Genomic DNA, 16,853 nt, shown 5'->3' with positions numbered 1-16,853 from the left:
ATTAAACCCGGTCCTGTGCTTGCTGCTGCCAATTTATACCCGCAAACTTCTTAATCTCATCTGCCAACCTAACCTTCTGTCTTCCCCTAACCCGCTTTCCTTCTCTGGGAATCCAGTTAGTTACCCTTAATGACCAGCGGTTATCCTGTCTACGCGCTACATGCCCGGCCCATGTCCATTTCCTCTTCTTTATTTCAACTATGATATTCTTAACTCCCGTTTGTCCACTAATCCACTCTGCTCTCTTCTTGTCTCTTGAGGTTACACCTACCATTTTTCTTTCCGTTGCTCGCTGCGTCGTCCTCAATTTAAGCTGAACCCTCTTTGTAAGTCTCCAGGTTTCTGCTCCGTAGCTAAGTACCGGCCAGATACAGCTGTTGTATACCTTCCTCTTGAGGGATAGGGGCAATCTACCTGTCATAATTTGAGAGTGCTTGCTGAATGTGCTCCACCCCATTCTTATTCTTCTAGTTACTTCAATCTCGTGGTATGGCTCCGCGGTTATTACCTGCCCTAAGTAGACATAGTCATTTACAACTTCAAGTGCACTATTACCTATCTCGAAGCGCTGCTCTTTTCCGAGGTTGTTGTACATTACTTTCGTTTTCTGCAGATTAATTTTAAGACCCACCTTTCTGCTCTCCTTGTCTAACTCCGTAATCATGAGTTGCAATTCGTCCCCTGTGTTACTCAGCAATGCAATATCATCGGCGAAGCGCAGGTTACTAAGGTATTTTCCATTAATACTTATCCCTAACTGTTCGCATTCTAGGCTTCTGAAAAGCTCTTGTAAGCACGCGGTAAATAGCATTGGGGAGATTGTGTCCCCCTGCCTTACACCCTTCTTGATTGGTATTCTGTTGCTTTCTTTATGAAGCACTATGGTAGCAGTTGATCCCCTGTAGATTTCTTCCAGAATGTTTATATATACTTCATATATATAATGTTTATATATATCCGGGAGGTAATATAATTTATTTCTGGCGAGCAACCTCGAGCCTGGAAAATTTGCTGTGATGGCAAAGCCACTTTGCAAACCAATAATTGCTTCATGAGGCAAGGTCTGTATTACATCTTGGCTACGGAAATTGCAGGACTTATTCTGGTTGCTGCCCCGCCGCGGTGGTCAAGTGGCTAAGGTACTCAGCTGTTGACCCGCAGGGCGCGGGTTCGAATCCCGTCTGCGGCGGCTGCATTTCCGATGGAGGCGGAAATGTTGTACGCCCGTGTGCTCAGATTTGGGTGCACGTTAAAGAACCCCAGGTGGTCTAAATTTCCGGAGCCCTCCACTACGGCGTCTCTCATAAGCATATAGTGGTGTTGGGACGTTAAACCCCACATATCAATCATCAGTCATTATTCTGGTTGCTTATACAAATGACCACATTATCACTTTCCAGTGGATTCCCGCGCACTGCGACATGATTGGAATTGAAGAGGCAGATGCTGAAGCTAAAAATACTCTAAACAGTGCCCCTGAAGTACGCGTTGCGTTTTCAAGAGCTGATACAAACGCCCTGCTTCGCTGCATGAAGCGAAGGTACACACTTCAGCACTGGACCAAGCCGGAACGGCGACACCGGCGACTTCACAAATGGGACCCAGAAATGAGGTTCCGCATGCCCCTTATTTTAAGCGGCACATCGCAAGTATGATCTACCGCATTAGTCTTGGTGTGGCGTACACAAGACGTCATACACAAATATCATCGGCCGCAGTGACCCCGGTCCCAAATGTAAACGCTGTGATGTGCCATAAACACTTGAGCACTTATTTTGTGACTGCCCAGCATACGCGCGTGAATGACAAACACTTATTTCTTCTACTGAACAATTTCGCAGTAAGTCATTATCTGATGAGACCATGTTGGGCCCTTGGCCAGACACCAACAGTGCAACTTCGGCCATAAGAGAGGTTATAGACTTTTTAAAAGCAACTGTACTATATATGCGCGGCTATAACGCTTTTCTCGGCTGGAAAAGGTTGTACATACTCACCTCTCTATTTCACTATCGTCATCCATTACTCTTCCTTACTCTTCCTTCTCCCCTTTACCCTTCCCCAGTGTAGAGTAGCAGGTTATAGGGACGACAGGCTCAAGTTTACGCAGCGCCGTTCACCACTCTAGTGGAAAGAGAGCAAAGCTTCGGTCGCTCGGACGGGCCACGCTTGCGGGGTTTTCTTATTGCGCGCACGGAAAACGTGTTCCTTGGAGCGCTTATCTCACCCCGCCACGGTGGTCTAGTGGCTAAGGTACTCAGCTGCTGACCCGTAGGTCACGGGATCGAATCGCGGCCTCAACGGCTGCCTTTCCGATGGAGGCGGAAATGTTGTAGGCCCGTGTGCTCAGATTTGGGTGCACGTTAAAGACCCCAGGTGGTCGAAATTTCCGGAGCCCTCCACTACGGCGTCTCTCATAATCATAGCATGGTTTTGGGACGTTAAACTCCACAAATCAATCAATGGAGCACTTACCTCGCACTTTGCACGCTATGGGCAGCACTCCTTCGTCATCTGGAAAGCAGGCACGCACTGCCGCTGCATTGTGAGCAACTAAAGAAGCATGTGAGCAGCTACTGCTGCATTCTGAGCTACTACAAACCAATAACTAACTGAAAGAAACGCGATGGCCGGACTCATATTAAAAGAAAGCATGTTTGTAAATTGAAACTACACCAAACAGACAACCACTGTACATTCCGTGATTGCGCTCTGGCTTTCCGAGACAACCATTGGTAGTGCAAAAGCGGTGCAGCTTGCTAGCTCAATACACTTAAAATACCTTACTGTGAGCCCTGCAACTGTTTTATTCAGCTGATGGCTGTAGACTTCTTGTCGCCGCTCAGTGTGAACAGATTTATGCGGCGGGTTCGCGCTGAGCGTTTATACGCAAAGACCTTGCAAGCAACACCCACCGATAAGTTAGCATGATGAGGTATTATGATGCTAGGATGTAACTCATGAGTTCGATTCCCGCATACGCCAGCTGCATTTACACGTAAGCAAAACTCATTAACAGTGCGCTCATATTTTGGTGCAACAATGATAGGGCGTGTTAATGTTTCATAATTCAAGCGTACGGTGGTATGGCGCTCAATGTAAACAGAAGTGACTCTCGGTATGTGTGCACCCTCTGATTGATTTGTGGGGTTTAACGTCCCAAAACCACTATATGACAGACGCCGTAGTGGAGGGCTCCAGAAATTTCGACCACCTGTGGTTCTTTAAGGTGCACCCGAATCTGAGCACACGGGCCTACAACATTTTCGCCTACATCGGAAATGCAGCCACCATGGCTGGGATTCAATCCCGCTACCTGCGGGTCAGCAGCCGAGTACCTTAGCCCAGAGAACACCACGGCGGGTCGTGTGCACCCTCTATTTGTTGTTGTCGAGCCATACACACTTGAAATAGATTTAGGTGCACGTTAAAAAAACATCAGGTGACTGGAATCAATCACCATGGCGTGCCTCCTAATGATTTGATGGTTTTGGCACGTAAACTATTATGTCCTTGCATGCACCCAAGCCACGGGCGATATAGAGCTGCCGCTATGAAAACGAGTTCAAAAAAGAACCGGGGCAAATATGAAATTTTTGATGCCTTTACGACTTTCGACGCCCTTGTTAGGGGCGAATCTCGACGTAACTAAAAACATGCTTGATACTAGAGGTTATTGTGTGATACGACGAACAAGCGAGCTGTAAAAACAACCTAATCGACATTCCATTCAGTGAACACGCTGCGTGATAAGGCGTGAATATTGTCACGGGTAGAAAAAGGTACTTCACGCATGGGCACCAAAATGACACAGAAGGAGTGAAGACGACGACGTTGTTGTGGGGCTGTGTATGGGCTACCCTGTTGTCCTGCATCCTTGGGCGCTGTGTGCAGTGTTAGCCTAACCAGCGTTAACTTATTAAAACTCCCCGTTACGTATTTCTGTGGAGGTGCGGAGTATAATCCCGACTCTGGATCTCCGTAGTGGACGTCACCTTGATTGATTGATTAATTGGTGGGGTTTAACGTCCCAAAACCACTATTTGATTATGAGAGACGCCGTAGTGGAGGGCTCCGAAAATTTTGACCACCTGGGGTTCTTCAACGTGCACCCAAATTTGAGTACACGGGCCTACAACATTTCCGCCTCCATCGGAAATGCAGCCGCCACAGCTGGGATTTGATCCCGCGACCTGCGGGTCAGCAGCCGAGTACCTTAGCCACTAGACCACCATGGCGGGGCTGGACGTCACCTTCGTCCAGCCACGATGCCTGAAGGCAGTGCACCGTCCGTTCAGTCTACGCCTGCTCCGTCACCTGCGATCTCTTCCCATCTTCTCGATCCAGGTACATTTTGCGGCACTGACACTACTGACGTTGACGAGTGGCTCGTCTTATACGAGTGTGTCAGCAAGCAATCCAGGTGGCATGAGACGCTTATACTGGCCAACATCATTTTTACCTACGAGGTACTGCACGCGCCTGGTACGAGATGCACGAGGAAGACATGACCAGTTGGGACGTGTGCAAGCAGAAGATCCGTGACTTGTTAGGCCGGTCAGCTGCTTGACAAACGGCAGCCAGGCAGGAACTCGAGTCGCGAGTTCAATCTTCCACCGAGTCGCACGTCACCTATATCCAAGACATGCTCGCCTTGTGCCGGAAGGCCGACAAAGACATGACAGAACTAGACAAGATCAACAATGTGTTGAAGGGCACAGCTGACGATCCTTTCAACATTATAATCTGCAAGAACTCTACTACCATTGACTCAATTGTCAGTGAATGTTGGCGGTTCGAACAAGTCAAAAGCAGAAGAATCACTCAACGCTTCACTCAGCTCCCAAACACTGCTGCGACTTCTTCCTGCGAAGATTCTGTGGCGCCACGTCCATTTATGAATTCTCCCAACTTCACAAGGATTGTCCGCCAGCAGCTGGAAGCCATGGCTCCCTCCGCTCACCAGCCCCATGTGCCAGACAACTTGGCCCTATTATCGCTTGTTCAAGCCATTGTGCGACATGAGTTTGCCAACATGGGCGTCTTAGTTCTCCAAAACTCCAGCCACACACCCCAGCCCATAATTCATATCGCTCATGACGCTCACTACCACGCCGCCTCACTTATTACTGCTGCCGCGTCGGTCCCGCTGTTCTCATCACGCTACAGAAATCCATCTCAGTGGCGCACACAAGATGATCGATCGATATGCTTCTTTTGCTATCGTGTTGGCCACATTTCTCGCCACTGCCGCAACAAATGGTCTTCTCGGCAACGTTTTTCAGACGACCACCGACAGGATCGTGGGCAATATTCGCCACTTCGTTTTCTTATGAGCACCTTCAGGAACTTGCACCGAGCTATTCTATGCTATACTCTGAACCCTCCTACGCCGATGTAACGTCGCCCAGAGAACCCGGTCAAGCCACTCTCCGTCGCCCGAGGGTCGCCAGCCCCACTCCTATCAACGCCGTCACTCTCCTTCACTGGCGTATTCCGGAAAACTAACAGATGCAACTACTGGAGGTGGCACTGCCTTGACAACTCGGACCGAAAAACCTCTAACGACCACTCATTCCAGATAAAATTTACTTGGTGTTGTCCTCGATGGCTTGACCATTACAGCTCTAAGAGACACCGGTACCCAGACATCCGTTATGGTATCGCGTCTTCAATCCACTGAAGAAAGTTCTTAACCCTGCTATGTCTTCAACTGGGCGAGTAGCCGACGGCAGCCGAACATCAGTTCTTCATATGTGCACTGTCCGCGTCACTGTTGACGGCCTTCAGACTTCAGTGCTTTTCGCTGTTCTAGACGCTTGTCCACATGACGTGATTCTCGCCATGACTTCTTGACCACACACTCAGCCCTCATCGATTGTTCAACTGGCACTTCACGGCTAGAGTTACCTTCGTACTCTGATGTCCCTCCTGCAACTCGCACAAGGCTACGGTCCATGGACTGTCTACGATTACCGCCTCCGGCTACTGTGTGCCTTTCTATGTCACCGTTTGCACCTGTTCCTGGTGGCGACTACCTGACAGTTTTACTCATTGACCTGACCCTTTCCCGGAACATTATACTTCCTCATACTGTAGTGAGGATTAGCGACAACAAGACGCTTCTCCTTGTCCTCAAGTTCTCTGTGTCTACCCGAGTCATTTCTCAAGGTATCGCCTTAGCAGAACTTTCCACTATGGAGCAATGTACAATTTCATCTTTCATTCCTGACATCAAGACCATAGCCGAACCTGTGACAGCCACGCAGAATAGAGCTTTCCTGGACAAAATGATCTCAAACGACCTGTCGCCGTCCCATGTTGGAGCACTCCGTCATCCTCTAGTTTTTTACCTACACATTTTTGACATCGACGACCATTCCATGGGCCGCACGAGCATCGTAGCCCACCGTATCGACACTTTCGACGCCAGTCCCCTTCACAAGCGTATTTACCGTGTGTCTCGTTGAGAGCGCCAAATAACCCAGAAGGAGGTAGAGAAGATGCTCGACAAAGACGTCATAGAGCATTCAACTAGTTCTTGCGCATCGCCTGTTGTGCTTCTTGAAAAGAAGGGGAACACGTGGCGGTTCTGCATTGACTGTTGCCATCTCCATAGAATATAAACAAGAAGGATGTCTATCCTCTACCTCGAATTGATGATGCGCTCGACTGCCTCCATGGTGCCAAGCATTTCTCTTCATTAGACCTACGAGCTGGGTACTGGCAAATTTCACTCGATGACCGCAATCGCGAGAAGACAGCATTCATTATTCCCGATGGGCTTTATCAAGTTGAAGTTAGGCCTTTCGGGTTGTGCAATGCGCCTGCAACTTTTAAACACATGATGGACTTCCTCCTTCGCAGCTTTAAATTATCGACATGCCTGCGCTAGCTAGACGATGCCACTGTTTTCTCCCCAACCTTTCAAAGCCATCTTCCACGTCTCTTGGCCAATCTTGACGTTTTTCGCTGTGCCGGCCTCCAGCTTAACTCGTCCAAGTGCACCTTTGGACGTCGTCAGATCAAGCTACTTGGCAACCTTGTTGATGCTACTGGTGTACGGCCCAACCTTGACAAAATTCGCGCTGTAAGCGACTTCCCGTTCCCACGTCCCACTCAAGAATCCCGCAGCTTTTAGGGGCTCTGCTTGTACTTCCGCCGTTTTGTCAGCAACTTCGCAGAAATCATTTCCGCTCCCCCCTCCCAAACGTGGCTTTTTCCTGGCGTGAAAACCAAGAACAGTCCTTTGCGTCGCTGATTTCTGCGCTTACATCACCACCTGTGTTGGCTCATTTTGACCCAGCCGCTCAAACGAAGTTTTGAACCGAGGCAAGTGGCCATGGCATGGGGACAGTACTCGCTCAAATGCAGAACGGCACAGACCGTGTTATAGCGTATGCTAGCCGCCTACTTTCCCAGTCGGAAATGAACTATTCTATTACTAAGCGGGAGTGCCTGGGTCTCATCTGGGCTATCGCAACATTTCGTCCATACCTATACAGACGCCCGTTCGCAGTCATCGCAGATCATCATGCGCTCTACTGGCTGTCAACACTTAAGGATCCAACACGAAGACTCGGGCGATGGGCCAAGCAATTGCAGGAGTACACGTTCTCGGTAATCTACAAGTGCGCCAAGCTTCATAGCGGCGCCCACTGTTTATCTCGACACCCTGTTGCTCCACCCAACTCCTCTGAGTTGGAAGCTGATACCAACCTCCTTGCCATAACATATTTTCTGCACATGGCTGACGAATAACGCCGAGATCCATCGCTGCTATCTATGATTGACCATCTTCAATCTGGGCATAAAGACCCTTGACTAAGCCTGTTTTTGCTTCGAGGCAATGTTTTGTACCACCGCAACCTACAACCCGATAACGCGGAACTTTTGCTCGTTGTCCCACCTCATCTGCGGAAGGACATCTTGCAAGAACTTCACAACGCCCCAACTTCTGGACATTTAGGTGTCTCCAGAACCTATGACTGCATCCGCAGACGGGCATTCTAGATTGGCCTTCATCGTTCCGTTCGCCGCTACGTTGCAGTGCCTGACCTGTATCAGCACCGGAAGAAGCCTACGTCTCTCTCCGCCGGCCACCTTCAACCTATTGAAGTCCCAGCCAAGCCATTTCATCGAGTGGGGTTCGATTTGCAGGGTCCCTTCCAAACATCGGCAATGGGAAACAAATGGATAGCAGTAGCTACAGATTATGCCACTCGGTATGCAATTACTCGGGCGCCACCGACCAGCTACGCGACAGACGTCACAGATTTCCTTCTCTACGTCATCATCCTTCAGCATGGCGCTCTTTCTCACCTCCTCACAAACCGTTGCCGCGGCTTCCTGTCTCGTGTGGTTGACAATTTCCTTAGATCCTATGCTACGCGGCACAACATTACGACTTCTTACCATCCTCAGACTAACGGACTTACTGAACGCCTCAATCGCACATTGACGGACGTGCTTGCAATGTAGAGTTCCGACGACCACATCGATTGAGATAGTGCCCTCTCGTTCGTATTATTCGCCTACAACTCGTCGCGTCATAAAACTGCCGGCTACTCACCATTTTATCTTCTCTTTGCCCGTGATCCCTAACTACCTTTCGACACTTTTCTTGCGCACAACCCTCCATCCACCACTTCGTACACGCAAGATGCCATCTCCCGTTCTTATCGCACGTACAGTAGCCTGCGCCAGGTTCTCTACGCCCAGAGAGCACAAAACTCGCCCTACGACCACCGACATAGAGATGTCGATTTTCCTCCGGGCTTTCTAGTGCTACTGTGGCTCCCATCCCGTCGTGTCGGCCTCTGATCGAGAGAAACTTTGATCGCGATACGTAGGGCCTTACCGAGTTCTGCACCAGGTGACACCTGTTACCTATGAAATTTCCCCTACAACTAACCTGACTGGTACATCCAGAGCTGACGTTGTGCACGTTTCTCACCTGAAGCCCATCCACAGTGACATATCGGTCTAACCCCAGCAGGTGCCGGAACGGTGCCTTGCCACCCGGGGTAATGTCACGGGTATGCAGTGCCAGCCCAACCGTGGTTAACTAATCAGAACTCCCTGTTATAATATTATTATCCGAAGTAGAACATGTGCTGCAAGAAACGTGCATGGTCCAAGTGGACATGACATACTTATTTGCCGGCATCATTATAATTTCAAAGGAGCTGCAAAAAATCAAAGGTGTCAATGAACTCACGATACGACATTGTTAACATCCAATGAAAACCTCGGCAAAAGGGAAACTCTTATGAAACCGAACGCACCACATTGAAATGGCGCCAGGGTCTGAACAGGGTAGGCGTAAGGCATATAAAAATGTTTTCCCACAGTGAAAACGTTTTTATACGCCTCTCAACCTCTACCAGGGGGCGCTGCGCCACACGCGTTTCGCCGCCTTTCTAGCAAAAGCCAGTCGCTCGGTATCCCGCTCCCGCCTAGTGCCTGCGCTATCTCAGCCCGTTCCAACAAAGTTCTTAAGTCTTATCAACTTTGTAGCAACTGTTTTGGTAGGAAATACAATAAAATCACCCTTACTTAAACATCCTTCACAAATAGTTTTCTTCGCTCTACAAGTTTCGAACAACGTTCCTTCCCCCTTCGTTGTGCATATATTGCATACACAATGATGATGATGTGCGGTGCTTTATGGCGCAAGGGCCAAGTGATGGTGAAAGACGCCATTTCAGTGACTAGAGATGTGAACAATGATATGGTGCGTGGCTGTATAGGGGCCTTAAAATTTCTCGCGCCAACGCGGGTAAAACCATAAGTATTAAAATCATGACAATGACGTGATACGTACAGTTAAAAAAATGGGGGGGGGGGGGGGCAAAAGGCATACACAAGATGTCTCCTTTGTAACGGTAATATCTGTGCGTTACATCATTATGAACTTTCGAGAATGACTTGTGATGAAATGAGTCCCTCTGTGTCGAGTATGTTCGATATTTTTTGCCTCTTAATTTATGTAGTTGAAATGAGAACTGAGTTATCTTTTGGGCTAGTGGGGGCTGCATGCTTGAAATATGAAATACTCAATCGAATCTAAAATATCCTTTTTCGCATTTATGTCGGTCTTTCATGGAATTACCCATTTGCGACAGTAGTGTAGCCAGGAGATGGCACATCGTGCCCATGCCTCTCCCGCGGCCACCTCCGAATCTTTTTTTGCCATGGCACCATCGGTTGCACTACGCCCCCCCCCCCCCTTCCAGGATAAAATTTCTGCCTAAGCCTCTGCTTTTAAATAATGGCGGTTAGAAGATTAACAGTGGTTATGTCTGGCGTGCAGCTGCCTGTAACTATTGTTAGCTGTAGTATTCGCGTGACAACGGTATTGGGCTTTAGTTGAAATAGAGGGTAGCGAAAAAGCGAACCAACCAAGGTAGCGAGAAAAAATATATTTCTTCACAAGAAAAAAACCGACATTTAGAACCTCCTCGCATTCTTTTCAGAGGTTTTATTCCTGCCATAGGGTCACGCCTTTGTCCATGATGTGCAGAATTTCGTTTAATAAATCTTTTTGTTGCGTGAGTTGTTGCATGATTACCGAAATACAAAATGGCACGTACCATTGAGGAAGAATTTGAGGACGTAACGGAAAGGGAGTCGGAAGAGAACAGAACGCCCGTTCTGTTTTGTCCTCAATTTTTTTTTCTAGATGGCATACGTCCTTTTGTATTTCAGTTATTCCGTTAAGGCAGGCTCCATCAGGCTCCAACTGTTGACCGGTCAAGTTATCGGTTGTCTCCTGGTTGGGCCAGGATTCGACAAAAAGCCGCTTATAAATTCTGCTTTAATTCTACGATGCCGAACTTGGCCCATTTGATGCAGTTGTCGTTCACCACGCTCTGCTCAGCTAGTGTACTCCTTTGCCGCTCGAACTCAGCACTACCACGGTGGTCTATTTGCTAAGGTACTCAGCTGCTCACCCGCAGGTCGCGGGATCAAATCCCGGCTGCATTTTTTAATGGAGGCGAAAATGCTGTAGGCCGGTGTGCTCAGATTTGGGTGCGTGTTAAATAACCCCAGGGGGTCGAAATTTACGGAGCCCTCCACTACAGCGTCTCTCATAATCATATGGTGGTTTTGGGACATTAAACCCCATATATCAATCAATTGATCACTCGAACTTTCAAACGTCGCTTTAAGTTGCAGCAGGCTCTCGACGAAGTGCTTTGCTTTTCCCACTTTCGCAGCGTGACAATCAGCACGTGGTTCAGAGTAAACCAGTCCGTGCGCCTTCCGTTCAGCCAGTTTGTCTTTTGGGCACGGAAATGCAGGGGCCTGCTACAATCCAATTCCATGAAAAGCATGTTCTTACGGTTTGTCATGGCAGATTCCACTGCTTTTTTTAAGCTTTGTAGGGCGATGGCCCGAAACTCTCCACATGAAGTTGCGGCACTAAAGAAATTTCTATTCACAGTTTCTACAAAAAAGGCGATCGCACCCTCGTTTGCTTTGTATAAGCCTGCACGCGGATAGCTGTGCGACGCTGCGACAAAAGAGTTCATCAAGGTGAGCTGTGGGAAAATGACACCTACACAATGAAAAAATTGGCAGATCCCACGTACTGTGGGAATCGACCATATGCGAATCACGAACAAGAAAGGTTAATATGTCCCTATAAAATCAGCACAACGGTAAGAGGCAGGCGTGAATAATGCTGTACATAGCTTCCGTGTCATGGTTATCATGTTCACGCCTGGCATTTGTGTTCATCGTCCATTCACGTCCTGTAATACTAAATTTAGTATATCTGAAAGCAGCGAAACGGCCACGAGCGCATCATTATCGTGACATGTAGTCATGTTCTTACATGACATGAATCTTATGATTATCATGTCTACACCAGTCATATACCTTTGTCGTGCATTCACGTCACGTAACAGCAAACTTGGTACATGTGAAGCTAGCGAAACGGCCACGAGCGCACTATGAGCAAAAGATGTAGTTATGTTTTACATGACACGCATGTCATTACTTCCACGTTAGGGTCTGTCACTCATGTTGGTCATGCAGTCATGTCATACCATACCAGTTTTTTAATATGTGATGTGAACAAAACCACCGTAAGAGCAGCAAGACCACGAAATGTAAATCATTACATTCATGACATGTCATGATTTTCATGTTATGACTAGTCACTTACGCTCATCATACAGTCACGTTATGCAATACCAATTTTGGTATAGACACCATTACCGAAACGGCCAGGAGAGCTAAAAGCCGTAGGCGGCTAAATAGACGGACGGATTGATTGATGGATAGATGGATGGACGGATGGATGAATGGATGGATCGATCGATGGATGAATGGATGGATCGATCGATGGATGAATGGATGGATAAATTGATGCATGGATGGATACGGTCAAAGTCGCCGAAGTTCACTTAGAAATGCTTCGCATTTAAAAGTAACGAGTAATGTAACACCACACGTTACCGGAAAATTGTAACGCAAGTGCGTTACTAGTTACAGTTCTGAAATTGTAACGAGTAGGCTACTAAGTTACCGAAAAAAGTAACAGTGTTAACAGTAACGGCGTCACTTGTTACCGCCAACACGGGTGGGTCATGACCTGAAAGTGCGGGGCGCTGCGGTAGTACAAGGAAATGAACGCAAGATAGACGACGATTACTGTTGTGGGACAAAGCGACGGCCTCTTCCCTCGACGTTTAAAGACGATAGTATTTCTTGGGGACCTTCAACGGAAGAAGTTTGGTCTGTCTGTATGTCTGTACATTTGTCTGCTTTTCCGCCCTAACGATACCCTAAACGGAACCAAACGGCCAACCTCGTCCGCAGCGCCCACCAATATTGCTCAAGGTTTAGCGTTCATAGTTGTGCGATTGTCAATTAAAAAAGCAAATATTGTGCATATCTAAGGCGCCATAAGAACACGTCAATGTTTTGTATGTCTGCCTTTATACCAGAAGAGGCACTACAAGTAACTCTAAAGACTGTAGCGTTAATAGTGCTGCGCTGACAGTGCAACGCGATGCTCAAGAAGATGTTCCCAACGCTTTGCAACGACGGTACGGTGGTGGCACTTGCCCGTCGGTTTGAATGTTACACCTTATCACCTCCGTGACTGGCGCGCATCTTTCGCCGCCGCGCACGCCTTTGTTTTCGAAGATAACTGCCAGATGGCGCTCATATCTAACGTGCCTAGATGCGCTTGTTCGCCTCCACTACGCGCTCTAGGCAGCGTCTTCAGAATATCATTCACCAATTTTCTTGCGCAGAACACTGAATAAAGTTTTGTTCACTCTCTCCAGACGCATGACCACAGTTTTTCGATGACATTTAGAGTGTTACCTGTAAATTCGGGCCATTTTTTTCTTTGAGTGCAATTACAGTGATGCCTCAACCACTCGGGAAGCTTCTTCTAAATGCCTAAGGCAAACAAAATACCTTATTTGTAGCCACAGTGGATGACATCGTCAACGACAGCAGAACTTCATGGCATCAAAGAAGCGGTCCTTTAATTCTCCATCAAATGCGTGACCGATGGGTGATTTTTTTACCGAAAGCGTGCACTGACCGAGTTGAGCAAATCGTACAGTTACTATAAAGCCAGACGATTGCACGGGTGCGCGTATATTGTGTACGTGCATGGTTTTAACAGCTAATGCGGCACCGCTGTTAAAACGTTTTGAGTACGCACGCTTGGCCCAATCCAATACTTTAGGCATTTTGCGCTCAGCCGACATGTACTACCCGTAGATTTCCGTCAATTTCTCATCCGCAACGAGCACAATGCCGAACAAACTGCAGAGTTTTTATTGACACCAAACAGCGCAGGCTAGCGCTGTGCCACTACTCCGGGAAGGAAAATAACCCGGAAGCGCTCGAAGGTGGTGCCCATGGTGTTGCAGTGGGTGTTCAGGTAGTCGACGGTGTCCACCATCACTTCGGGTTCCAGTTGGTACTCGCCGACGAGGGGATCCTGCTTCCATGTCGACACGACAGCGTCCGCGTCGTCTGTTTTCAGGTACAGAATCTGCGTCATGCACACCCCACACACACAATAAAAAAATTTACACCTTGAAAGGATTTCACAATGTCTATAACAACACTCTTACAACATAAGAAAAAAAACTCATTTTTCCAATTTGAAACAACCATGTCAGCAAGTTCTGCCGATTGCCTAAACAGGCGCTATCGCTGAAAGAAGAAAGGAAAATATATATAGTCAGAAAAAATTCGTCTTTCATCAGCATACGAGGCGCACATGCGTGCCCAACCATGCGCACCACACAACGCAGCACTGTAAGACACCAAATACACAGAGCACTCGCAGTACACAGCAATGTACCGACCATCTAGTATATATAGCGACAGGTATATATATATATATATATATATATATATATATATATATATATATATATATTTGTGTTTGTGTGTATATGAGTGTGTGTGTATGTCTCTTCCACGTAGGCTCTGATACTTTAGCAATGAACTTATTTCACACACAACGAACCGGCCTTCATCTGGGAATACAGAGCATAAAAATCGCACACTTGTATATGCCACTGATCGACGGCCCCCAAACACTTGGTTTAGTATAATGAACAAGGCCATTCTGTATCAGCACAAAAACGGCTTTCACTGATAAAACATATATATACAGGACCCTGTGATATCACCCTGTGTCTGCATTGACAAGTGATGTGCTTTTTAGGGATACACATGTACATCGCGACATTACAAATGACATAAGTGTTCTCTTACACAGACTAGTACTGATAGTTGGTTCGTAAAACTACGCGTTCAAAATGACAAGAAATATATATATATATATATATATATATATATATATATATATATATATATAAAAAAGGAAGCTAGCGCACACTTGTTACTCTTGAGCAAGATAACTTACGTGGATGGAAGACACGCCAACTGATCCTCATTCATACCATTTGCTAAAGTATTAAACTTGAACATCAGGTATGGTTCCCGGAGTTTGCTACCGTGATTTGAGCGGAAAGCACATTCAAGAATGGTTGATTTCATTTGGTCGACCGAGTGGCCTGGCATTCGACCATGTCCTGATAGCGGTAGATGAGGGAACATATTAACGTGGGATTTGTGGTTATCCAAGCGTATTCTGAATGAAGTTTCTGTATTTTGGGGGAGGGGGGGAGTGGTTCTTAAAATTGAAAAAGAAAAGTGAACCCCACAACTGTCTGCAGCTAAGTGTAGAGGTGTGCGCCGACTGGTCGGCGCGCCGCCGCCGCCGCCGTTTTTCATCGGCGCAATCGGCGCGCCATTTATGCGTCAGTACTGACTTTTCACAGATTTGTCTTCTTTTTCATCTTGATTCATAGCTTCGTTTCACATTTTATGTAGCCAGTAAAAATCAGGCTTCTTAGTTATCTTCATCCAGCTTCAGAGACCGAGAGTAGCACTATGAACAGCGGCACAAGTTCGGCGGCCGCTGCATGAAATGACATATTGGACAAATTGACAAAAAATAAATGTAACAGTTACAGTAAAGCATAGACACTGCCATCTTGGAAGAAATTTTTGCTGTTTTTTGTGTCGTAATTAGCTATGATTATGGTCAAATCACCCGATTAACAGAATTTGAACAGAATAAATACCAAGCCATATGACCAGGGAAATTCATAAACTCAAAAGAGACCATGTGCCCAAACCCGCGTTCCCTGATATAGTTCCTTATCACTACAACACCACCACCCAGGAAACCACTAATGGTACAAACAAGCACCCATCTAGGAACACACCCTGTGACACTGTGGTTGTAAACTTATCGGACACGAGCTTGTCACCTGACGAAGAAAAACTGCTATCTAAGGGACTAAGCTTCTGCCCGACCACAAAATTTTTCGACGAATTCCACTTGCAACGAGACCTCGACAACTTCGCTCGAAGCTTAAGGTTGCGCGAATATTTCTTGAACAGGCCTTCTAACCACGAAACAATTCACCGTCGTAAATCAAATGATTGAACACCGAACAGTAATCGAGACAAGTGCTTGCACCTTTATATCACCGCAGTACAGAAAGATATAGTACACGACTACTACAGACAAAAAGGAAACCGAGAAAACTTGACAAAATCTGAAAAAATAAGTATGAAAAATTTGGCATCTAGTACAGACATAACAATAAAACCCACTGACAAAGGAGGGGCAATTGTAGTCCATAATACAGCTGACTACTTACAAGAAGCATACCGCCAACTAGACGACTCAAGATTTTACGAACGCCTCCCAGGTGATCCGACAGACGAATACAAACGTATCATATCAACAGAACTAAAGAAACTGTTGGATGCAGAAAAGATAACCAACACTGACCACAAACTGATGCGAGCAGCATACCCTAGTCCAGGTCTCTTCTACATTCTCCCAAAAATTCATAAACCCGGTAACCCAGGTCGACCAATCATATCAGGCATCGGTACAATAACTGAACTCATATCAGCGTACGTGGACAAACTAATAAGCCACATTCCATGCACCCTCATGTCGTACATAAAAGACACCACACATTTTCTTCGAGACATTGCAGGTCTGTGTGTGCCGAAAAACTCGTACTTGGTTACTCTTGATGTCTCTTCATTATATACAAATATTCCTCATGATGACGGCATAGCTGCATTACAAAACATGTACACAAACCATAGACAATCTAACACCCCAGATTTCTCTGCCATTGCAACTTTGATGAGGACGGTCCTCGAATTAAATTCATTCGAGTTTAACCAAGAGCATTTTCGACAAATCAGCGGGACCGCTATGGGCACCCAAAAGGGCACCTAATTATGCCAACATATTTATGGGAAAGCTAGAG

General features: G+C 46.9%; 1 protein-coding gene across 1 annotated transcript in view; it reads right to left on the bottom strand.

The window, feature by feature from the left end:
* Nucleotides 1–13,786: 13,786 nt before the first annotated feature.
* The window catches only part of LOC119160910 (uncharacterized), a 61,963-nt gene continuing 58,896 nt past the window's right edge, over nucleotides 13,787–16,853 (bottom strand). Inside the window, exon 3 of the mRNA XM_075880457.1 lies at nucleotides 13,787–14,029. Within this exon, the coding sequence (XP_075736572.1) occupies nucleotides 13,832–14,029 (198 nt within the window). The 3' untranslated portion in view covers nucleotides 13,787–13,831. The remainder of the gene's footprint in view (nucleotides 14,030–16,853) is intronic.

This window comes from Rhipicephalus microplus, chromosome X (assembly GCF_043290135.1).
Source record: "Rhipicephalus microplus isolate Deutch F79 chromosome X, USDA_Rmic, whole genome shotgun sequence".
Lineage (NCBI taxonomy): Eukaryota > Metazoa > Arthropoda > Arachnida > Ixodida > Ixodidae > Rhipicephalus > Rhipicephalus microplus.
The sequence above is the reverse complement of the archived record's forward strand: the minus strand, read 5'-3'. Positions and strand labels throughout refer to the sequence as shown.